At 41.6% G+C, this 26,097-nt stretch overlaps 1 protein-coding gene across 1 annotated transcript in view; it reads left to right on the top strand.

Moving 5' to 3' along the window:
- Positions 1-26,097, top strand: part of SLC6A3 (solute carrier family 6 member 3) — an 87,996-nt gene that overhangs the window by 58,175 nt on the left and 3,724 nt on the right. Inside the window, exons 8-13 of the mRNA XM_073630844.1 lie at positions 4,983-5,095; positions 6,575-6,703; positions 12,880-12,979; positions 14,880-14,980; positions 22,599-22,766; positions 22,857-22,928. Coding sequence (XP_073486945.1) covers positions 4,983-5,095; positions 6,575-6,703; positions 12,880-12,979; positions 14,880-14,980; positions 22,599-22,766; positions 22,857-22,928 — 683 coding nt within the window. The remainder of the gene's footprint in view (positions 1-4,982; positions 5,096-6,574; positions 6,704-12,879; positions 12,980-14,879; positions 14,981-22,598; positions 22,767-22,856; positions 22,929-26,097) is intronic.

The following is a 26,097-nucleotide window of genomic DNA, read 5'->3' on the forward strand; positions in this document are numbered from 1 at the left end:
TGCAATCATAGTACAGGAGATGGTCAGAAACTGCAATCATAGTACAGGAGATGTTCAGAGACTGCAGACATGTTACAAGTGATGGTCAGAGACTGCAATCATAGTACAGGAGATGGTCAGAGACTGCAGACATGTTACAAGAGATGGTCAGAGACTGCAGACATGTTACAAGAGATGGTCAGAGACTGCAGACATGATATAAGAGATGGTCAGAGACTGCAGACATGTTACAAGAGATGGTCAGAGACTGAGGACATGATACAGGAGATGGTCAGAGACTGCAGACATGTTACAAGAGATGGTCAGAGACTGCAGACATAGTACAGGAGATGGTCAGAGAATGCAGACATATTACAGGAGATGATCAGAGACTGCAGACATATTACAGGAGATGGTCAGAGACTGCAGAAATACTACAGGAGATGGTCAGAGACTGCAGACATACTACAGGAGATGGTCAGAGACTGCAGACATACTACAGGAGATGGTCAGAGACTGGAGATATAATACAGGAGATGGTCAGAGACTGCAGACATAGTACAGGAGACAGTCAGAGAATGCAGACATGATACAAGAGATGGTCAGAGACTGCAGACATAGTACAGGAGATGATCAGAGAATGCAGACATGATACAAGAGATGGTCAGAGACTGCAGACATAGTACAGGAGATGATCAGAGACTGCAGACATAGTACAGGAGATGACCAGAGACTGCAGACATGATACAAGAGATGGTCAGAGACTGCAGTTCCTATGGACGTTAGTAGATAATGGCCGATCGGCCCTCTCACCTGACCCAGCGATACAGCAACAACGGTTCCTCTGATCAGGAGTCAGCTCACTCTGAATTGCCCGTGGCAAGTCCGCTGAGTAGCACCCAGATCTGTATTCTGGCAATGACTCCATTCCTTTCTCCGCCAGGGATGGCGCCGGGCTGTGTGGCTTTCCCTCCGGTGGCACAGGTTAGCGGGGTTCTCTCCCTGATGGTGTTCCCTCAGCACTATCCTCTCCCTCTGGAGTCCTGGGTGTACTTCCCTGAAAGCTTTCCTGGACTCCTGGCTCTCTCTCTCTCTCCCATTCAGCTGAGCATGCTGTGTGGGCTACAGTTTCCGTGTTACAGTGGAGCTGCCAGTCCTTGGCACTACATGTCCCATAATCCTCCTCTTTGCTTCTTTTTTTTTCTTCCCTGGCCAATATGAAGGCGGGGGGAAGAAACATAGTGCGCCGCTCACTAGTACAGCAGCGCGTGTGAAGAGGAGAGGGAGAGGGAGAGGGGTGTCACCCGGTGCGGTAAAACATGGTATCACCCCCCTCCACCAACTATAGTCGCCCCTCAGTACAGATCCCCCTCCACTAAGTATAGACCCCCTCCGTCAGTATAGACCCCATCAGTATAGACCCCCCCAGGACAAAACACCCCCCTCTATCAGTATAGACCCCCCTCAGGACAAACCAACCACCCCTCCATTAGTACAGATGCCCCTCAGGACAACCTACCCCCCCTCCATGAGTACAGACCCCCCCAGAACAAACCACCCCCCCTACATTAGTACAGAACCACCCCTCCTCCATTAGTACAGACCCCCCTGAACAAACCACCCCCCTCCGTTAGTGCAGACCCCCCTCAGGACAAACCACCCCACTCCATTAGTACAGAACCATCCCCCTCCATTAGTACAGACCCCCCCAAAACAAACCACCCCCCTCCATTAGTACAGACCCCTCTAAAACAAACCACCCCCCTCCATTAGTACAGACCCCCAAGAACAAACCACCCCCTCCATTAGTACAGACCCCCAGGACAAACCACCCCCTCTCCATTAATACAGACCCCCCGGGACAAACCACCCCCCCTCCATTAGTACAGACCCCCCAGAACAAACCACCCTCCTCCATTAGTACAGACCCCCCTGGACAAACCACCCCCCTCCATTAGTACAGACCCCCCAGGACAAACCACCCCCCCTTCATTAGTACAGACCCCCCAGAACAAACCACCCCCTCCATTAGTACAGACCCCCCCCCGGACAAACCACCCCCCTACATTAGTACAGACCCCCCCAGAACAAACCACCCCCCATCCATTAGTACAGACCCCCCAGGACAAACCACCCCCTCTATTAGTACAGACCCCCGGGACAAACCACCCCCCTCCATTAGTACAGACCCCCCCGGACAAACCACGCCCCTCCATTAGTACAGACGCCCCAGAACAAACCACCCCCTCCATTAGTACAGACCCCCAAGACAAACCACCCCCTCCATTAGTATAGACCCCTCCAGGACAACCCCCCCTTCATTAGTATAGACCCCCCCCAGGACAACCCCCCTCATTAGTATAGACCCCCCCAGGACAACCCCCCTTCATTAGAATAGACCCCCCAAGACAAATGACCCCCCCTCCATTAGTATAGACCCCCCCAGGACAACTCCCCTTCATTAGTATAGACCCCCCCAGGACAAACCCCCCTTCATTAGAATAGACCCTCCCAGGACAAACCCCCCCTTCATTAGTATAGACCCCCCCAGGACAACCCCCCTTCATTAGTATAGACCCCCCCAGGACAACCCCCCTTCATTAGTATTAGGGTTGTCCCGATACCGATACTAGTATCGGTATCGGCACCGATACTGAGCATTTGCCCAAGTACTTGTACTCGGGCAAATGCTCCCGATGCTTCCCCGATACCTAAAAGTCAGCAGTGATCGGCGCATGGGGGAGATACAAGCTTCTCCCCCAGCGGCTTTCAGCTGCTTTAGTGACACATGCCCCCTCCTTTGCTCTGTGCCTCTCCGCTGTCCCCCTCCGTTCTTCTCTCCTTTTCTGTCCCCCTCCGCTGTCCCCTCCGTTCCTCTTTCCTTCCCTGTGTCTCTCCGCTGCCCCCCTCCGTTCCTCTTTCCTCCTCTGTGCCTCTCCGCTGCCCCCCTCCGTTCCTCTTTCCTCCTCTGTGCCTCTCCGCTGTCCCCTCCGTTCCCCCCTCCTTCTCTGTCCCCCTCCGTTCTCCCCCTCCGTTCCGGCTTCCTCCTCCTCCTTCCTTTGTGAATAGACAGAGTCAGCTGACTGTCCATTCACATAACTGAAACATTGTAATCTCTTGTGATTACGATGTGTCAGTTTATGAATGGAGAGGAGCCGCTGTCTTCTCTCCATTCATTCTCAGTGCAGCTGAGGCTGCAGAGAAAGGGACTGGGGAATCTCTATCCTCTGTCTCTTTCTCTGTCTCAAGGGGGAGATATCAGAGGTCTGTTAAGACCCCTGATATCTCACCAAAGCCCCCCAACAGGGCTGAATAAAAAAAAAAACAAAAACAAAAAAAACACATATTGCAATAAAGAATAAAAAAAAAATTATTGTAAAAAATAAAAATTGTAAATTAAAAAAAAAAAACAAAACACACACACACACACATACACCGTTCACCAACCAACCCCCAGATCCCCCCCCCCCAAAAAAAAAAAAAAAAAAAAAAAAAAAAAGCACTGTTAAAAAAAAAATTAAAAAAAACACTGTCACGTGACATAAAAAAAAAGTGGTATCGGGACAACCCTAATTAGTATAGACCCCCCAGGACAACCCCCCCTTCATTAGCATAGACCCCCAGGACAAACCCCCCTTCATTAGAATAGACCCCCCAGGAGACACCCCCCCTTATTAGAATAGACCCCCCAGGACAACCCCCCCTTCATTAGTATAGACCCCCCCAGGACAACCCCCCCTTCATTAGAATAGACCCCCCCAGGACAAACCGCCCCTTCATTAGAATAGACCCCCCCAGGACAAACCCTCCCCTCCATTAAGCTAATTAAAAAACACCCGGGCGGCAGCTGGAGAGGAGAGGACGGTGTGCCGCCGCGCCGCCTGGGTGGAGAACTGAGCGTGTCAGGCTTGGGCAGCAGGCGGGAGTTACACAGGAGGAGGAGAGCTGGAACACGTCGGGAACAGTCCGCCCCCCCGTGATGTCACTGCGCGGCTGGTCTCTCTGCACACAGAGACACAGCCGCTACGATCTGTCTGTCAGCTTGTATCTGTGTGTCTCCGTCTCCACCCCCCCCGGTCAGACCGGTCACGTGACTCTCGGATGGTTTCCAGGCCTACTGCAGGAGAGGCTGAGCAGCCACGTGATCTCCCCGGCTGACGTCAGAGGGAGATCACAGCCCCTCCTGCAGAAGCCATCCATCAGATGTATACAGCTGTCGTGAGTCATGTGACCGACCTGAAAATCATTATAAATGGGTATTTACAGTGCTCATTTTTATAAAAGACTAATGTAGTGTGCTCTGTCAGGCTCTAATATAGGGTCTGGCAGTGTTTCTCTTATATGGCTTAACAAACACTTTAACTGACCAGATCAATATCCCAGGAGTTTAATTGACTTCATGCTGTACTCTGATTAAAAAGTGTTTCTCAAATTTTTTTGAGCAGTGTATATAGGTTTATGACCCTTAACCTCTTGTATACTGTGGGTGACCTGAAAAACTTCAGCAATGTGCATAAGATATACACCTTACACTGCTGGTGCTCCCTCCACAACTATTGTCAGCAGATCCAGCTGTCAAAATGGCAGAAGAGACTTGCTCGCTATCACAGCATGGCTTCAGCCACTGGTGTGTAAAATGGATCTTCTGAACTGTGTGAACATAACTTGTTTTGAAAGTTTACCATGACCTTTTATCTTGACATAAGGTTTTCTGTTAATATGACCGTGTGTATATTATATTTTGTATAACTTTCTCATTCCAAACAACAACATGAATGAATATCATTTATCTTTAGAGGGATGATTGAATGTATGATCTAACCTTAAGACCAAAATTCAGTATAACTTTATATTATTTATTATGCAGTACAGTTTATATTTACTTTAATATGTAACTTCCTAGATTTCTTCAACTCTTTCCTTTCCCTTGCCACCCATTCCTTCCTGTAATTGGTAGTTGAAAAGATTTAATATTAATGGATTATTTTCTTTATTCCCACCAGGGCCTGGGCTGATATTTATCATATATCCAGAGGCTATTGCTACCCTTCCACTTTCTTCAGTGTGGGCTGTTATTTTCTTTATCATGCTTCTCACTCTGGGAATTGACAGTGCAGTAAGTAAAACCATCTCAGTGCTGCTGATTGCCAGCATCATTTTTACAGCCACTTCACATCTACATGCATGCATTACATGAAGGAGAAATCACAAGGTACAATAAATCACAAGTGGACCATGCCTCAATATTTTTTGTTGAAATATCCATTTATCGTTTCCATCAGAAGCCTGTGTGACATTGTAACAACACAGGAGTATAATGAGGAGACAGAACAGGGCGTCCCCCTGTAACAGGAAGTGTCTGGCCAAGGACCTACATGGCAGAATCACTCAGAACAGAATCAGAATGTTTACATTGGCTGGTCAGTGCTTCCGCCGCCATTGAGTGTAAGGGAACCTGGCAGTGTAGCTTCACAGCCGGGTCCCTACTGTGCATGTGCGAAGCGTGCTCCGCTCTCACACTGGCCCGGCAGAAGAGGAGGGAGGAGAAAGGGGGCCGAGCTGCTGAAGTAATTCGCAGCGGCATGGTCTTCTGAAAGTGGGGACAGGGTACCTGTAAAAAACAGGTACCCGCTCCCCCCTCCCCCACAAAAGGTGCCAAATGTGGGGAGGAATCAGATAAGCGGAAGATCCACTTTCGGGTGGAACTCCGCATTAAGCAGCTATACAACTGGCTGATCATTGAGGACAAAAAAGAGAATGCCGCCTTGGGGGAAGTGACTTACTTATATTGTATAACTGGTCCTGTAATTAGGCAGAGGGCATTCGTGTATGTTGTCATGCTTGTGTCAGGAAAAGCACATTTGGCATGCAAGCTGTTAAACAGCAATGCTTTTTTTTGTATAAAAATGTCAGCAAAAAAGATAAAAATACTATATTGTCTATACTGATAAGTCAATTTTTCCCCTTTATGCTTGCAACCTCTTTGGTTTTATAGAAATGTTGTTCAGCTTTGGTCATTCATGCCAATTCCCTAGTATTATACATATTTGTATGTCTTTCCTCAAAATGTCTTCAAATAATTTACACACCACAGAAGTCAGGCTTACTGGTCTGGTTCTAGCTTTTCTATCTTTTGAAATAATGGTACGAAGTATGCTGTATCCCATTTTTGTGATACTACTCCAGTTAAGAGGGAGTCTAAAAAATAGGTTATTGAGGTGTGCCAGTTACTGAGTGTAATTCTCTCAGTATACAGGTAAAGATGCTATCTGGGCCAAGTGTATCTTAATTGTATCTGGGCATAAGCATGCCCTTTCTTAAATGAAGCTGACCATATGTAAATAATAAGACTGAGATGTGTAAATTTTTGTCAGTTTTGTACCACCAACTTAGAGGTTGTTTGAAAATTATAGTTTGCGTGAATTTAGGACATGAAAGAAGGATCAATATTTTTTTTATATATAAATTGTTAGCTTCTTTGTTTGAATACTTCTTAAGCTGATGAGCAGCAATGTAAAATGTCTCAATTAATTTAGTTTAAAAAAGAGTTTTTCATTGGAGTAGACTAAGGTTATACCTTTTTATTTTATTACAGATGGGAGGAATGGAGTCTGTAATCACTGGCCTGATTGATGAATTTAAGTTTCTGCATAAACATCGGGAGCTCTTTACACTCTTCATTGTGCTGTGTACTTTCTTCATATCTCTTTCCTGTGTAACCAACGTATGTTATTTGTGTGTCCTTAGAAACATAGAATAGTGATGGCAGAAAAAAGACCATCAAGTCTGCCCTGTTTATTTTTTGTCTGAGTATAGATCAAAAGTAAAAAAAAAAGTGTCCTTTACATCTGATCTTGGCATCAGTAGTATTTATTACAATACATTGGTAATAATTAGAAATGGCAATACTCAAAATAGTTTGTAGAGTTTATTTAAACTTTAAAGATTATAGTTATATACATTTTCTAAAAAGAAACTTGAAGCAAATGTATTCCATTTGTTCAATTAAAAAAAATAAAATATATGACCCTATTTGTAGCAGTATATAGTGCATTCCTAAAGTATTCAGACCCACTTCATGTTTTTCAATTTTGCTATGTCACAGCGTGATACTACAGTTTACATTAATTTTTTTTCTCTTTAATCTGCACTCTGTATCCCATAAAGACAAAGTGAAAACAGAATTTTAGAAATATCTGTGAATTTATTAAGAAGAAAAACTGAAATATCACACATACGTAAGCGTTCAGACCCTTTACTCGGTACTTTGTTGAAGCACCTATGGCAGCAATGACAGCCTTGTGTCTTTTTGAGTATGATGCTTTGCACACCTGGATTGGGGGATTTTCTGCCATTCTTCTTTGCAAATCCTTTCAAGCTCAGTCAGGTTGGATGGGAAGTTTCGGTGGACAGCCTTTTTCAGGTCTCTTCAGAAATGTTCAATAGGCTTCAAGTCAGAGCTTTGGCTGGGCCACTTTAGGACATTCACAGAGTTGTCCCTAAGACACTCCTGTGTTGTCTTGGCTGTGTGCTGAGGATCGTTGTCATATTGAAAGGTGAACCTTCGGCCCATTCTGAGGTCCCGAGCGCTGTGGAACAGGTTTTCATGGAAGACAACTCTTTACTTTGCTCCATTCAGCTTTCCCTCAATCCTGAATAGTCTCCCAGTCCTGCTGCTGAAAAATACCCCCACAGCATGATACTGCCACCTTCATGATTCACTGTTGGGATGGTATTGGGCAGGTGATGAGTGGTGCCTGGTTGCCTCCAAACATAATGTTTGGAATTGAAGCCAACCAGTTCAATCTTGGCTTCATTAGACCAGAGAATCTTGTTCCTCACAGTCTGAAAGTTCTTCAGGTGCTTTTTTTCAAACTCCAAGCAGGCTTTCATGTGTTTTCCACTGAGGAGAGGCTTACCCCTAGCCACTCTGTCAAGCAGCCAAGATCTTTGGAGGGCTGCAGTGATGGTTGTCCTTCTGGAACTTTGTCCCATCTCCACACAGGATCTCTGGAGCTCAGTCAGAGTGACCATCAGGTTCTTGGTCACCTCTCTTACTAAGGATCTTCTCCCCCAATTGCTCAGTTTGGCCGGGGCAAGAGATTCCAAATCATGCTCAATCAATTTAAGTAATTTATGACAGGTAAACTCCAATCAAGGTGCAGAAAAACCTCAGCAATGATCAAGAAAAATGAGATGCACCTGATGCCAGTATACTTATGTCAGTATTTCAGTTTTTCCTTTTTCATACATTTCATTTCTAAAATTCTATTTTCACTTTGTCATTAAGGTGGACGTCAATCCTCCTATCATTTTCAACCAAGGAAGCTGCCATCTTGGCCTATGTTTATTTTTTATTTTTTTGCCATAATGCTGCACATGTGATCAGTAATAACACCAGCAATTGGATGGTTTGACTTTATGGTTGAGAGCACAACCAATGTGACAGTAACATTCCTGGCACTTGCTGGAAATGTAGGATACTGAGTGTAGATTAATGAGAAAAAATTTAATTTAAACAACTGTAGTATCAGGCTGCAATATAACTAAATTGAAAAAAGTGTAACAATGATTAGACACCTTTTAAAAACACTTTGACAATATTTATAGGTGTTGCTCTTTTCATTTCTGCTCATGTAATAGAATAAAAAACAATCAGCAACATTGTTAGAGGCTATACATTACAGGATGTGAAACTGATTTTTAAAAAACTGAAGTATTGCCTATAGGGTCTAATAAGATATTTTCTTTTGTTTTCTAACTATCAGTAAAAAGGAAACCACTGGAATATACTTTTCTTTTCCTAAAAACATGTAAAAATCCTTGTGAAGTTGTGTAGCTAGCTGAGGTCCAAGCACTATATGTGACAGTATATGCGCTTTGGGTCCCCATCAGTAAAGAATCCTCCACTTCTTTTCTTTGTTTAGCAAATAGGGTATTAACATTTGCGTGGTTAAAATGTATTTAAATGTTTCTGTACTTTGACAAAACATTTTACATATTAATAATAAGTATTAATTGTACATTTCGGTGTAACATACTCTAAACTAGCTTATTCAGTTTGTCCTATTTGTATTTTTCAAAAATATTTAAAAATAAGACAAAATATACAGTCTGTTTCTAAAAATATTTAAAAATAAAATATAATAAAAACACTGATAAAGATACCTCTTGCCAAATGCAAATGTGGCAAGTTGTAATTCTGGGCTTATCTTAAAGCTGAAATCTGGATAAAATCATGTTGGCCACTTTGGTCTAGACCAGAGGTCTCAAACTGGTGGCCCTCCAGCTGTTGCAGAACTGCAAGTCCCATGAGGCATTGCAAGGCTGACAGTTACAAAAATGACTCCCACAGGCAGAGGCATGATGGGACTTGTAGTTCTGCAACAGCTGGAGGGCCGCCAGTTTGAGACCCCTGGTCTAGACAGTTTTACTTACCACATCCCTTGGACCCCCCCCCCGCCCCGGCAGCCAGTGTCCTCATTCTTTTCTCTGACACTTTGGGTTGTGAGCGGGCCCTCAGGGTTCTGGACTGTTGGTCTAGCATTGTATGTGATTAGAATCAGAATGTCTGTGCCTGATGGACCTACTCTGGGGACTAATCGTACAGCTGGGAGGAAGTCTGCTGTAGCGAGGAGTAGAGTTTGTAAAACTGATTTTTATGTTCTCCCGGGACAAAAACAAGTATTTAATCCTTTTACTCTTTTAGTTTTGGGGAAGCCCCACTGAAAAGGTAAGTGATTTTACCCATAGTTCAGCTTTAAGATAAAGTGTGGCCTCTAAACCTTGGCTATCATCTCCTGCCTGCTTACTGTTTGAATGTTTGTGATATCCTGCTTTCCTATGTTCCCCATAGCTATTTAGGTTTTCTTCTCTGTCTGCTCTCGCCCTTCTCCTAAGTGTTTTCTTGAAGCTTGCCATGAAATGGCAGGGATTGTCATAAATAACAGTCCCGGGGGTTCAGAATAATATTTATCCAATGCACATCCAAAGGTATATAAAAGTCAGCCCACCTACATTGCATACACCATGAAGTTCCCATTTTAAGGCCCGGTTCACACTGATGCAACAATCACTCTGACTTTGGAGCACTTGTCGCATCAGAAGTTGGACCCCATTCTTTGCAATGGAACCATTCTAATCGGTGCGACTTGAGTTGCTCTGACTCAGAAAAAGTTTCCTGCACTAATTTTGGTCCGACTCTGTTAAAGAAGTTGCGTGCAAGTCATGCCGAAGTCGTGCTGGGGTCTGACTTTGAAGTCCCGGGCAGTGTGAATCCGGGCTAAGAGACTTATAACAACTTCTCAGGGTATCATAGCTCACGTCGTCTAAAACATTAGTCATTGCCTGTAACAGAACCTCTAGGCAATGGGCTCATTGCTCAGTAACTATTTGTGCCATGCAGAAATGTCCTATTGAAAGCTTTTACTTTGGACACTTTTGGTTCACACAAAAGGTTCCAACTCCTCCTTGTACTGCCCTGGATAAAGGAAGAAGGGCTTTAAAGACCTCCCTGCACCACCTGCAAAGAAAGTGCATGTAAATGCCGAGAAGTCCAGAAGTGATGCAAAAGGTCACTGCAACCCACTTCAGCTGTTCCTCTACAATTCATCAAAATGTACAGCTGTAGACAGCACAACTCTGTTGGATACTGTACACCATCCTGAACACCCAGAGGTGCCCACTATACAAAGGGGATAGCCCTGCACTCATGTTCCTAGTTCTCAAAGTTCTCAGTGCCTTTAGTCCAGTTTTTTAGGACCATTGCTCTCTCAATATCCACTATAATTGCTCTCATCTTTCATTTGATCTATAATGGTTCTGAGTATTCTGAACCAAACTGTCTTGGATGTCACATGGGAAACAAACTCCTTACTAGAAGTAAAATATAATGGGGTCCAGCTAGCACTAAACTCTGCTCCTTGTCCCTCAGCCCCAACCCATATATAATTATGCGCTGGCTGGTGCAGAAAACTGTACCTCAATTTCACATAAGTGTAAAAAGCAATTAACTGTTGTTTCTGCCCACTGAGGACAGGAACTTGAGTTCCTGCATAACTTTATGCACCCAAAGGGCTTATTTTGGCGATTATTCTTTTGCCTCCTCTTCCCCCTTATGTCTACAATCTATGCCTGCTGCTTCTACTTTCCATCTACTCAGCCATGATCTGTTCCCAAAGATGGCTACTTTCTCACTGTCTATGATCTGCTATATTCTCTCTCCTTCCTTAAAGCCACAATATGGTCCCCTTTACTACACTCTTGTCCACGCTGATATGTTTGGTCACATCATAACATTTTGTAACTGCCTGGAGTTAGGCTTTTATTCCTATTTCCTACCTCCCAACATCATTAGCCTCCATCAGCTCCCACTTCTCCACCACCAGCTTTTCCCCGATACACTGTACCGATTTATAATAATGAGAATAAAACACTATTTTGGAGAAACTCTATATGAGTAACAGTTGACATACATGTTAAAATACAGTTGTAGCACTGAAAAACCGAATGATGTGATTTGATAAGTTTAAAAGTTTTTCAGATGTTATATTGCAAAGCAAGCATTTGGACAGGCTAGGAAATTTTCAGATTGCTTTGTATAATTTGAGATTTTTCTATCCAGTCATTTATGATATGCAAATAAATCAAACGAATTAAAATCATTCACAATGATGATTGATATTTGAAAGAGTTAGCAAACATAGGTGGAGCATATTAAGGAAAAATCTCCCAAATGATAGGAACATTTTATCCCCCTAAAAATGTGATGCAACATAAATGTGCATAAATGAAAGTGGTAATAAACCCAAAAGTAATCAAATAATATATTGCAGCTTACTAATGCTGAAATGTGGTGGTTGCATACGTTTTCTTTTTTTTTTTACTTGTTTTTTCCCCCTTATCTTGGCCTGTTGATCCAGCCAGTAACACACTTCCTGTCTTAGGGTACCTCCTCTATCTACAGTATTGGGGAGCAATTGTGTCACCCTTGCACAGCAGCACTGTTTGGAGAGGGTAGTATTAGACGGACTTGTAGAACTAAATGAGCTATACATAAGTGAATAGCAAATTAAAGCCTAACTCCAGATAACACTGTTTAAGCACTTACAGTAATAGTTTTGTTTCCTTTTTAAATAAAGGTTGTAACTCAATGAAAAGAAGCTGACCTTTTGTTAACACCCCAGTTAGTGTTAAATGGTTTGTCTCAACCATTTGTTGCACAGCTTGGTGTGTTAAAGGAAGTAAAAAAAAAAACAGCAGGATCAACAGGTAAAAAACAAAGTTACAGGGGGGAAAACCAAGACTGATTTGTTAATGCTAGTGACAGACTGCATCATATATGTCATTTTTTTTAGTACCAATTTAAGCTTAAGGCAGGTATTTTTCACTAGAAGGAAAATAAACCTGCACCCAAATATTTGTAGAGGTAATAATACCATATATTTTTTAAAGTTTGGAATAGGTGGAGCCAATGACCATTCCACCTGATAAAGTAAACCATGTGAGAAATCTGGATAACCTAACCCCTAGTAATTAGTTCCTTTACTAATGTTCTAGAGCAGTGTTTCTCAAATTCGGTCCTCAAGGCGCCCCAACAGGTCATGTTTTCAGGATTTCCCTCAGATGAAAGTGCTGTGGTAATTACTAAGGCAGTAAAACTGATCAAATCGCCTGTGCAAAATAATGGGAAGCCTGAAAACATGACCTGTTGGGGCGCTTTGAGGACTGGAGTTGAGAAACACCGTTCTAGAGAGTGAGACTGCATAAATCACCAAAGAAAACATGTACTAACTTCTGTCCAACTTCAGATTTGGCTTTCCATGTTTGACGCACATGTTTTATGCTGTCCATTAAAATATCAGACTTAATTTTTTTCTTCTTTTTTGTAATATTTTCTAGGGTGGAATATATGTTTTTACACTACTTGACCATTTTGCTGCAGGTACATCAATTCTTTTTGGGGTTCTCTTTGAAGCTATTGGAATTGCATGGTTTTATGGTAAGAAATACAAGTATTGACAGAATATTCTGTTGTACCTTTTTTAGGTAAATGTTGTTATTCAGAATGTTAGAAAACAGCAGGTAAAATAAATTAAAGTTCTCCTCAGTAAGTTTACAAAAAACATAAACCAACTTTTTAAACATTTTTTACATTTAGTGCAAGATGTATTTCTCCCTTCTGTCCCAGGAATGCTATCGTACCTTAATTAATACAAGGCATGCCCTGTAAGTGGTATGATGGATGTGAAATGCTTGATTCCCAGTATAGGTGCTGCAAGACATACGACTTTACTGCTTTATTGCCTGTCGGAGTTAAAAGACAAGTATATTTGTTATGTAACTAGAGACTCATTCATATCCAGTACAGCTCCCACACCTACAGTGGATATAAAAAGTCTACACACCCCTGTTAAAATGTCAGGTGTGATGTAAAAAAATGAGGCAAAGATAAATAATTTCAGAACCTTTTCCACTTTTAATGTGATGCATTTACCTCTTATTTTTACTTTTTTACTTTTGGTTTGTGTATTTGGAGATAACTTTGTCATTACCTGCAATAACAAAGTAATACATATCTTGTTTTTTTTCTATGCAATTTGTGGACAAAAAAAAAAAAAAAAAAAAGATAAAAAGAACACTTTCTCTTACTTTGATCAGTGTTAGTTTTAAAAGAAAATAGTACTACTGTAGATAAAAGTATACATTTTATTTTACAATTTGTTCTGTGTATAATGACATTAAAATGTATTTTCTGGTATAAAGCATTAAAAAATTGTTTAATAGTGAAACAAAGGCTTTTTTTTCAGTCTTGCAAGACTCTTTACAAGTAAAAATGGAATAAAAAAAAAGAAGTGTTTTAATCAATATCAGCCTGTATCAGCACTGTAGGTATTGCAAACATCACTGCAGTGGTAGGGAAGTGGTTGAAGAATTAAAATAGAGAAAGTTAGCAGAAAAATAATGATTATTTGTAGAAGACGTGGGTGGGGTTAACTTGGGGTGATTAGGGTAACTGAGGGTTAATGAGAGGTTAAAAAACCGACATAATATGCAGACCAAAGGCAATTTATTTAATTTGCATATGAATAAAGCATATAAATACAATGTAACAAAAATGTAACACTTTATTTCTGATTATTGTACCTGAACAGTTTACAAAAAATGTTTAAAAGTTCTGTTATTCATTACAGATGCTGCTACTGAAATACTTAGCATGTCCTGGCCTTTGACAGCCATTAATTGTTGGCAAGAATGGCAGGGGGAGCAGCAATAGGGGCAGAGGGACAGGATTTGTTATGCATGCCCTGTGTAAGTTTTATGGGTGTATATGCCCAGGGTATGTTAACTAATACATAACCATATAAATATATAAACTACACAGCCAAGTAGTCATTTACTAAGATGTAGCTAAATATCACAACTTACTACTGATTATTAAATAATTGGGTTTAGTAGTGCTAAGGAAAATGCATTGGAGTCAGTTGGACTTTAAATGGCTGCTTGATTCCCGACCTGCCCATGTGCCAGAATTCTCCCCTCATTAATTGGGTACATGATAGTAGATATTGAGGAACAAAAAAATCTAAAGCAATGTTTTTTATTTTATTTTTTAAACTATTATTATTTTTTATTGTGTGTCATCTTTTTTAAGAAAAGTATTCCCTTCTGGTTGGACAGGAAAAGTCAGGTAATTAGTTTTTTTTTTTTTTTAAATACATCAGCAGTGGTGGCCTTTCCTGTCTCATCCATCAAGGGTTGTTGGTGAAAATGAGACTTGGCACCAATGTTGTTGAATAGAAAAGTGATCCATGAGTCTGGTATATTTTTTTGATGTTCTGCTAACAATTTTGTTTTAAAAATATGTAGAATTACTTATAGCTTTCTTTACTTTCATCCAGGTGTAGATCGATTCAGTGATGACATAGAGGAGATGATTGGAAAACGACCAGGATTGTACTGGAGACTTTGCTGGAAGTTTGTCAGTCCCTGTTTTCTGCTGGTAAGTTGAATAACACACAATTATAGTTGAAAAACCATAGGCCAGATTGTTCTTACTATTGAAACTCCTTGACATTTTTCCTTACAGTGATTTTAAGTGGCCCTCTGTCACAGATACTTAGGGCCCATGATCCACTGAAGGTACCTCCTCACTATCGCTCTGAATATGTACTATAAATGATGTGTGCTTTATTAACTTACCTGTTGCTATATTACAAGCTGTATTTCAAACTAAATTGTTGTCTATATCTAGGGCCACCTAAATGTTGTCTTTAGTGGGGACTCTCTATCTTCAGGCATTATACAACAGCTTGCACTTAGCTTCTACATGATGGCATTTGACTACTAGATGCCATAGTCTAAATATTATCAGATAAACCTCTCTAACTCAGTCTAGCTATATAAATCATACATATGGAGGTGGAATGAATGAATTGGTCATAAAATATTTTTTCTAAGATGTTACATATGGATAAACACACAGCTTTGGTATATTGTAACTAGCCCTCAGCACTGCTGAAACACTAACCCTGCAATAACTGGAATATCTAATGCTGGCAGGAATTCTGCTGTGTAGACTCCCAATATGATGCATAGGTCAAGCCCTTCATTCTTGAAAGTGTGAATAAATAATAGGCTAAATAATACAATATTTTGGATCAAACCTGCTCAATATAATACATTGTTCTTGTGTTTGGTTTTGTAGGCAAAGCATGTATTTGTATGATGGTATCATCACTATTAAATTAAATCAACATTATTTCTGCAGTATATAATTAAATTAAGTAATTAAGAAAAAAACTAACTTTGAAAAATGACGCAGTTTAATGACTTACCAAAAAAGAAAAGGAAAATGTATCATAAATATAATTTATATAATGATGTGCCCTTCCCAAAGAAAGAAGATGCCGATATGATGGACACTTTACTTTACTCTTTATTTGTAAAATAACACTTAGATATTGGCCTTCTTTGTTAACCACTTAAGCCCCGGACCATTTGGCTGCCCAAAGACCAGAGCACTTTTTGCGATTCAGCACTGCATTGCTTTAACTGCGACGTGGCTCCCAAACAAAATTGACATCCTTCTTTCCCCACAAATAGAGCTTTCTTTTGGTGGTATTTGAACACCGCTGTGTTTTTTATTTTTTGCGCTATAAACAAAAAAAAAAAAAACGCATTATTTTTTACTTTTTGCTATAATAAATAGCCCCAAAAAATATATTAAAAAACAATTTTTTCCTCAGTTTAGGCCGATACGTATTCTTCTACAAATTTTTGGTAAAAAAAAAAAATCGCGTTTATTGATTGGTTTGCGCAAAAGTTATAGCATCTACAAAATAGGGGATAGTTTTATAACATTTTTATTAATAATTTTTTTTTTTTACTAGTAATGGCAGTGATTTTTGGCAGCAAGCTTGCACTTTTTGCTTTGCTGGAACTTAGGCCAAGTGGTGAGTTAAAAACCGGAGATTATAACGAGAGTTTTCTGGCCTAGGAGCTGATGGCACGGCTGAACCGATGCATAGAGAGCGGAGACCAGAAGGTGGCGGCACACTATGCGGCCGAGTTGGCCAAGTACAGAGTTCCCACTCAGATTCAGCTAAAACCGACCCAAAATCCGAGATCTGGCCTTTGAGCTCGAGTGTGGTGATCTCCTGTTGCACACCCAGTGGGATCATCTGAAAAATAAATAATATGTGAAGGAGAATGTTCATTTTAATGATGTTTATTTTCCCCAACCATGAGTGTGATAGATTAGCCCATTTTCTTAGGTCCTCTCTGATGTTATTTAACAGCGGGATGTAATTATACTTAAAAAGGGAGTGCAGTTTAGGTGTGAGGTATATACCCAAGTATTTCATGTGAGTCTGTTCCCATCTGAATGGAAAGAAAGGTTTGGAAGAGGCCGCTTCTGACCTGGGGAGGTTAATGTTCAAGATTTCAGATTTGGAGAGGTTTTTTTTAAAGTTTGATATCGTTTGAAAGGTAGAGAATGCTGACATTAAATTAGGTAGAGAGATACGTGGTTGTTGGATAAAGAAGAGTATGTCATCGGCATAGGCGGCGTATTTGTGAGTTCTGTCACCTACTTGGATGCCTCGTATATTGATATTGCGTCTAATTGTGGCTAGGAAGGACTCTAAAGTGATAGCGAAGAGGAGGGGGGAGTGAGGGCATCCCTGCCTAGTGCCATTATGTAAGGTGAAGGGATCGCTTAGCGAGCCATTTATGCGAATTTGCGCAGAGGGGGCAGAATGAAGTGAAGAAATGCAGTTAAACATCTTTGGGCCCAATCCAAAGTGACGTAGGGTCATCTTAAGATAGTCCCAGTCCACCCTATTGAATGCTTTTTCAGCTTCAGTGGAAAGAAGTAGGGTGGGCTGGGCACATCTTTGAACATACTGGATTAGGTAAATCGTCCGTAAGGAGTTATCTTTAGCCTCTCTATGTGGTATGAAGCCTGTTTGATCTGCCGAGATCCAATTGGGCAGTAGAGGGAGTATACGATTGGCCATCACCTTGGCAAATAGTTTAATGTCAGTGTTTATCAAAGAAATTGGCCTGTAACTGCTGCAAAGGGTGGGGTCTTTACCGAGTTTAGGTATAACAGTAATATGTGCTGAAAGGGATTCTGGCCGTAGACCTGAAGATTGGGAAATTGAGTTAGCGTAAGCTGTGAGGTGAGGAAGTAAGATGTCTTGGAATGTTTTGTAATAAAGAATAGTGAACCCATCAGGGCCGGGAGCTTTACCTGAAGGAGAGGATTTTAAAGCGGTCTGGAATTCTTCAACTGAAAAATCTGCTTCCATCTCCCTAAGGGCTGACCTAGATAGTTTAGGGAGGTTCAAATAGGAAAGCAAGCGAGTGCGCCTCTCTGATGGGGGCAATGGGGATAAACCATTTGTAACATTATAGAGATCTCCATAGAATTCCCTAAAGGCTTTGACAATGTATGGAGTTGCATGAACAAGCTCCCCCGTTGGAAGTTTAATTTTAGGAATAAATGACTTCGTTTGTGTAGTCTTAAGGGATCTAGCAAGTAATTTGCTTGGTTTATTGCCCCACTCATAAAATTTCTGTGATATGCAATGAAATTTCCTTTTAGTGCCTAAGTCTAGAAGGTTTTTCAGTTATTCACGTTTAAGCGTGAGGGCTTTGAATTGCGCGCTGTGGAGTGAGAGTTTATGTTGTTTATTAAGGTCAGTTAATTGTTGTAGTACCTGTGTAATTTGATGACCATGCTCCCTCTTTTTCCTTGCACCGAGCTCAATGAATCGTCCCCGTATAGTGGCCTTATGAGTTTCCCATACAATAGGTGGGGAAGTTACAGAGGGTATGTTCTCTTTAAAGTAATGCGTCAAGTGAGAGGCCAACATGGAGACTTCAGTTTGATTAGAGAGAAGGGAATCATTACGTTTCCAGTTATTAGTGCTACGAGTTAAGGTGGGCATGGTCATGCGCATTGTCACAGGTGCATGGTCAGATAAAGTTGCGGTTCCTATATGAGTAGATTTGAGGAGAGAGAGATAAAAGTGGTCTAAAAATATATTATCTATTCTAGAGTAAGACTAATGTGTCGCAGAGAAGTCTTTGTCCTTAGGGTGGAGCAGGCGCCAGACATCTATTAATTGATGATCTATGAGTCTTTTTTTAACAAAAGCTAATTGTTTAAATGATATGTTAGAGCGGCCCTGGGACGTATCCATTGTAGGATCAAGGGGCATGTTTATGTCACCAGCGAGGACAATAATACCTTTGGCAAATTGTGATAGTTTAGTGGGGATTTGTGAAAAAAAAGTTGGTTGATTCTGATTTGGACAGTATATATTTGCAAACGTGCATTGGGTGTTGCCTATAAAGCCCTTAAGGAAAAGAAAATGACCAAAGTCATCTGCTAGCATTTCTGTTAGGCGAAAAGATACCCCACTACTGAAACCAATGGCAACACCCTTAGCCTTGTTGGTGTCAGAAAGGCTGTAATACCATTGTGGAAAGTAGGGTGAGGTCAATCTGACCGGTGTAGTGTGGGTTAAATGCGTTTCCTGAAGGAAGGCAATAGAGCAAGCGGTATGCTTTAGCTCATGTAATGCTTGGTGTCATTTAGCAGCAGCGTTAAGACCCCAGCCATTATAATATGTAATTGTCAGAGTCGCCATTGGTACAACAGAGTGGGACATCCTAGCCTATACTTCCACGCATGCCAACGTGGAGGAGGGGGAGAGGGAGGAGGATGGGGAGAAAGAGTTAGAAGAAGTAGAAGAAAAGAGATAAAACACATAGAGAAAGCATGGATATGACATAACACAATTGTGGGAGTAACCAGTAAGACACGCAGAAATCTGCAGTGGTCCCTGTGGGGAGAGAAAGAACAGGCGGCCATCCAGAACTCCAATGAGAGTCTGGATGAGAAACCTTATGGGCCACCCGGTATCACCAACCCCAAAAGGGAGGGGGGCGGGGGATGCACCAAAGAAAAAGAACGAGAGAGCGATGCGCCCCGCCAGCACTCGGCCTGTTAATAAAAGACATATATAATTACTTGTAATGAGCTCCAGCAAAAAAATAATTAAATAAGAGAAAAAAAAAAAAACAAAACAAATAGGAAAGGGAAAGGTTATGAAAACCAAGGCAATAATAATAACAACAGCAGAGTGAACCTAACAAACCCTGCAATAAAGAATACAATTGAACCTTTCAGGTCCAGAAAAAACTGAATTTAAACAATGGGATACCCAAAAGAAAAAATTCATGTCAGGTCTACATCCTCTAAGCCAATGAGGCTAAAAAGAGTTTAAAGAGTCTGACCAAAGCATAATGGAAATTGAAAAATTGGGTATCAGCAAAAACAAAAAAAAAAAGGAGAAACAGAGATGAGTAGAGAAAGGCATATCTCAGCCATGTTTCTGTGCGGATCCTGGAAGTGATGTGCACCTTTTCTTTGACAGAGTTTTCCTCCAAGGGGGGTCCAGGGGGTTTGAGAATTTCGGAATGGGGTCTTGCCAGCCCGGGAGGTCTACAGGCTGAAGATTGAGATCCTGAAGGAAAGTAGAGAGTTCCTCTGGAAAGCAAAGAGTGTGAGAACGGCCACCTTTGGTGGCAATCAGGCAAGCTGGAAAGCCCCATCTGTAGGTAATCCCATCTGTGCGCAGGTGTTCAAGGAGCGGTTTTAGGGCTCTGCGGTGATCAAGAGTTTCCTTGGACAGATCCGGGAATATATTAATGACTGCTCCGTCAAAGTCAATGTTAGGAGTGTTCCGCATTTTTGTCATGATGGCGTTTTTATCCTCGAAATAGTGCAAACGACAAATGACATCTCTGGGTTGGTCTGAATTTGCATTACGGGGGCACAGGGCACAATGTACACGATCAAATCGTAGTGGGTCAGTGACAGGATTTTCCAGGATTGTATTGAGAATTCCCCGGATCGATGGCTCTAGGTCATTGTCTCTGGTTGCTTCTGGTAGGCCTCTTATACATAGGTTATTTCTACGGTTACTATTCTCGAGGTCCTCGAGTTTGTAGAGAGAGGCACGGTGAGCAAATGCGAGCTGGGTAACAGTCTCCTGTAATTCTTTTATGGCTGATGCTTGGGAGTCTGGACCCTGTTCCGTTTCCTCTACCCTAACCAGGAGGTGGGACATGTCAGTTCTCACAGCGGTAATTTCCTTCTTAATGGATTTCTCTAAGCTGTGAAACATACCAACAAGTTCTTTTTTAAGACCACTCATCAACGTTGTCATTTCTGAGCCAGAGGGGGACCTGGGATCCTCAATGAGGTCTGAGCAGTATGATGAGGCAGGGGAACGTTCCCTCACTGAGGCAGCATGGGAGGAGGGAGAAATGCTCGGTCTTGAAGTTCTAGCTTGTCCACTACGTGCGCCAGCTAGATATTGCTGGATAGAGCCAGAGGAAGCCGTATGAGATTTCAGACCCTTCCTGGATGTTTTGCCTAGTGTGGAGTGAGTTTTAGGTGTCTTGGCGGGCATAGCTGGAGCTGTAAGGCTGGTGGCTGGACAGGGAGTGAAAAAGGGTATATTTGGAGTAGCAAGATGGCCGCCTACTTCCAGCACTAGGCCGAAGCCGCAGACTATCCTACGAATGAGAGCTGGCCGGGTTGATTCCACACCTCTCAGGACACAGTGTTACCTCTGTGGGCACAGGCTTTGGGACCCTGATGCTGCAGCAGGATAGAGTCTCTGCATGGTGCGTGGGTAAAGGAGAGAGCTGCTACTCACTGTGTCACTGGTGCAGGAAAGGTCAGATCGACAGGCCGCAAGATGGCGTAAGGCCGCAGAGGGATCGGGCTCTCAGGCAATCCACCACCCCTGTCTTCCCATGGTCTCCGGCAGAATGGCAGATCGCCAACCTGGGCAACACACCCGGAACGCAGGGACAACAGGCCGCAGGCTCCGATCGGGCAACAGGCCCCAAGATGGCGGCGGGCATCCTCGGTGTGGAGCAATCTGTAGGCCCGGGTCAGGGTTTGTCAACCAAAATCGGGAAAGGCCCCTCCAAGAGTATAGCAGGGGGGTCCAGGAGGTAGTGTGAATGCGATGCGGGCTCGCAAAGATGGAATGGGACCCGGATGGTGGTGGATTCGCTGTGCTTTTTGTGGAGCTCAGCTTCCACACGCCCTCCTCAATACGTGACCGGACACACCCCCCTGGCAGAAGCATAGTTAAAGGGGAGTGAAGGGGGGCGAATGCATGGCATGGCCAGGTTGACAATGGATGTTTCCATTTTTAGGGTAAAGGTTATGGGAAGCACAAAGAATGGCATTAGAGTCAAGAAGTTTCAGTATGAATTCCTTTGACAGAGGATGCACTGGATAGTAGGGATGGAAGCTGTATGCAATAGACTGGAGGTGTCAGTTACAGTAGTAAATAACTAATTAGACAAAATGGAATATAGTGTTTTGAATAATGCAAAGGTATTACAGGTTTAAACAAAAGGACCCTTTTATTTTCTACAACTAGTTAGACAGCTTTGGCAGCACAAGCCCAAAAGTCATTTACATCTGCGCCACATCTTCATGATTTGACTTTACATGTGACGACTTCCCTTTTACATTGTTACAGCCTATAGCATATCTCAATGTTTTGATCTAATATTGCCTGTACACACTTTTTGCTAATAGCTTTTTGCTGTTATATAATATACCAATGCATTTAATGCAGCAACATGCTTAATCATTTTCTTGCATGATTTTGTGGATCTTTTCTGCAGTATGTGTCAAATGATATGCATACATACAGATTTTGTTCACAAATCTTTTTAACAACAGGTTATGGTATTCATATAATGTTCTATGTCAATTTTTGTTTAAGTGTGTAAAAATGTGTATGGAAAATGTTGTTTTGAATTTTTTTCCTTTCCAGATTCTAATTCATGATTGGTTTCACAATTTGTAGGGGATTTAGAAAGACAAACAGCAATGTTACACTAGCCCATAGTAGCCAACTATAGTTTACATTGTGCTGATGATGTATCAAATTTGATTGGTTGCCATTGGTTACTTTTTTTTTTAGATATTATATAAAAAATTAATGTCTACAGATATACTGAAACAATTTTTCTGCATTTCTGCATAATTAATATGATATATTTTTTTCTAGTTTGTGGTCGTTGTTAGTATTGTTACATATAGATCGCCAAAATATGGAAACTACACATTCCCGGAATGGGCAAATGTCATTGGCTGGTTAGTTGCCCTATCATCAATGGCCTTGGTTCCCATTTATGCCATATATAAATTTTGTACAATTCCTGGATCCTTTCGTAAGGTGTGTATAACATAATTTATTACACTGAAACTGTATTATGACTATAGATTTATAGATTTTACATAAATATTTATGACTTTTCTATTTCAGAAAATTGCATATTCAATAACCCCTGAAAAAGATTATGAGCTGATAGAAAGTGGAGAAGTACGCCAGTTTACTGTAAGTCTTTTACCGCACATCATATTACCAGTAAAATGTTCTTCTAAATTTATGCATTGACATGTTTTCTTAAATTTAAGCTTCAGTTTAAAAGAATAATCTAGATTTTGAACAAATTATTTTATATAAATTGTGTATCAGTAAAAATGGAAAGATTAGGAAATGGAATTTAAACTTTCAGATTTACTAAGACCCCTTTCACACTGAGGCATTTTTCAGGCGCTACAGCGCTAAAAATAGCGCCTGTAAAGCACCTGAAAAAAGTCTCAGCTGCAAACCCAGTTTGAAAGCCCGAGAGCTTTCACACTGGGGCGCTGCGCTGGCATGGCATCACAAAAAGTGCTGCCAGCAGCTTCTTTGCAGCGGTGGAGGAGCGGTGAATAGTCTGCTCCTCCCCATTGAAAACAATGGGGCAACGCTGCTATAGCGCCAGCAAAGTGCTGCTGCAGCGGCGTTTTGCAGGCAGACTTAATCCCTTTTCGGCTGCTAGCGGGGGGTTAAAACCGCCCTGCTAGCGGCCGAATAGCGCCGTTAAAACTACGGTAAAGTGGCGCTAAAAATAGCGCCGCTTTACCGCTGACGCCCGGGGCGGCTCAGTGTGAAAGGGGTCTAAAATGATCAGACCTTGATTATCTTGATTCACTTCATGCTGATAGCTCAAATGACTGTTCAATGTTCTGCCACATTGAATGCTATTTTATTCTTGCTACAGCTTCACAACTTGCTAACTGGACAGTGAAACACCAATGTGATGATGTTTGACAACTTTTTTTAAAATGTAACATAAATGTTGCAACTATAACCCTGTTTTTTGGTGGGGGTGGTGATTACCAATTCTGGCAATTTACATCCACTTTCTCTCTGTACCTGGGTAAGATCTTAGCCTCTGCATAAGTGGAAGATCATCTTTAGTATAGATCCTCCACTCAGAAGGTCCTTGATTTTTCAAGTGTGATCTCCTTTTGAAAATACCTTGTCTCATAGCATTTCACAAATTTTTTTCACGCAAATTTTTTGCTGCAATGCACGTCCATTCCTTAGGTAACCTTTCAAATGCTTAATTAAAGCTTAATTGACATCGAGGCATGAGAGGGTGGAACATGCAAAATCTATTTACTTGCTAACATAGCTGTTTCAGTGCTGACAGTCTCTGGACAGGTTTCAACTACAGGGGCACACAACTACCACAAACAAAACTTTTCACAAATCTTGAGGTAGTCTGACATAGCTCCAGCTCACTTAGACCCCATACACACTATTTGATTTTCTGCAGATTTTTGTCTTCAGATTTACCAAAACCATATAATATAAGGTCAAACTTTAAGAGTTTCAATTTGTATACAATCAGGCAAGCCCTTGCATTACATGGTTTTGGTAAATCTGAAGACAAAACTCTGCAGAAAATCAAATAGTGTGTATGGGGCCTTACTCTTGTTTAGGACACAGCTTTTCCAAAAAGAGACGTCATCTAATTCCAAGTCACATAGCCTGTCTCTTTTTAGGAACACAGACCAATTTTTTCACGCAACAGCTTACAAACAGGAAAGGACACTAGTTAGGAAAAGGACCCTGTTAGAATAGTTCCAAACTCCATATTACAAACACATCAGGAATTGGCCAGCCAACAAACCAGGCAGAGTTCTCCACATCACACCTGTGTCACAGCACTCTGGAGCCTACTAAACAAAGTCCTGGCAGATTATGTAGCACAAAGAACTGACTCTTGGACACTGCAATCTGAAATAGACCTTTGAAAACCAGCAAAAGATAATGTGGTTTCGAAAAAAAAATTAATTAATGCAGCACCCACATTGACATGAATGCAGACTCACCATTGCCGTCAGTGCAGCCTGATTCATGTCCATCTGCAGCCTTGGAGGAGACAGGGAGGGGACGGGACGAGCGCCAACAGACATACAGGAGATACTCCTGTTTTTATCAGCGGCTTCTTTAATTGAAAGTCCCGTCTCCTATGATGGACAAAACAATTGTCCAATGGCAGCGCAAGAGACTGGACTTCCTTTTACACAGGATGCCATGTAAACAGGAAATACTCCCCTCCTGTATGCATGGCACTCGTCCCGCCCCCTCCAAGGCAGCCAGCATATCTATCTTTGTGGCTCCCAGCGCTCGGGGATTCGTTGGGGGCCACAAAAGATATATGTGTCAAAATGACCAGGCGGGCCGTCCGAAACCAGAAAGCGGGCCACAATTGGCCCGCGGACCGGGCTTTGGACATGCCTGGTGTATGCCTGCTTCAAAGGTACAGTGTTAGCAAGTTTTTCTGTCTCCATGAAAAGAAGAGGTCAAGGTGTTTGCATCTTGTCAAGTGATACATTTTTTTCTGTATCATACTTCTTTGAGTGTCAATCATCTGGGCTCATGCAGTTCTCACTGGTTCTTCTCACCTACCTTCACACCACTACTGTGTCCTACTGTGTCCTACAGTGATGTCAAAAACCAAGGTAGTGAGTTTTCGACCAAAGTAGTGAGAACTGCAGGGAACCCCTTCCAAAAGTGTTTCCTTGAGGACTTTGGAGAAAAGGGTCAACTTGCAAAGATTAGTATTTACAGTATTCTTTTTTATAGGTAAAGAGGTCTGTTTTTTTCACGACAGGGTAGTTTTTTTTCTTAGATTTTAGTATGGCAGAAGACTTTGCACATGAGGTCACAGTAATGTGAATCATCTAAATATCTGTGTTAGTATTTCTTTGCGCATATTTTTGAACTGTATATTATACTGCCAAATTGCCTTCTCACAAAGTAACTTTATTGTTTACGTTAGCTCTCTGTTTAGCACGTAATTATGCCATTTATGTTTTGTTAACACTGATATTACAAAATGTTTTCAAGGACAACAATTAATAGAACACATGATAAGTTAAAAAAGAAAGAATAAATGAAAGCATAGTTTTGTTTGGTTTTGCATTAGACTTACATTGTCATTCAATGACCCAGTGGAGCATGCTAATGATAGTTCTAACAATATAATTAAGAAAGCATGCTACTGCCGGCCACATGCCTAATCAGGACATTCACCCTGTTATTGCCTTCATTGTAATGCCACATTTAATAGCCTAAATAACATTGCACATGGGGAGCTGCTCAGCATGCATTCAGTATATTGAGAAACATTGTGAAAGTTTTGAAAAAAGAAATTTGATGCTAT

This window comes from Aquarana catesbeiana, linkage group LG05 (assembly GCF_042186555.1).
Source record: "Aquarana catesbeiana isolate 2022-GZ linkage group LG05, ASM4218655v1, whole genome shotgun sequence".
NCBI lineage: Eukaryota > Metazoa > Chordata > Amphibia > Anura > Ranidae > Aquarana > Aquarana catesbeiana.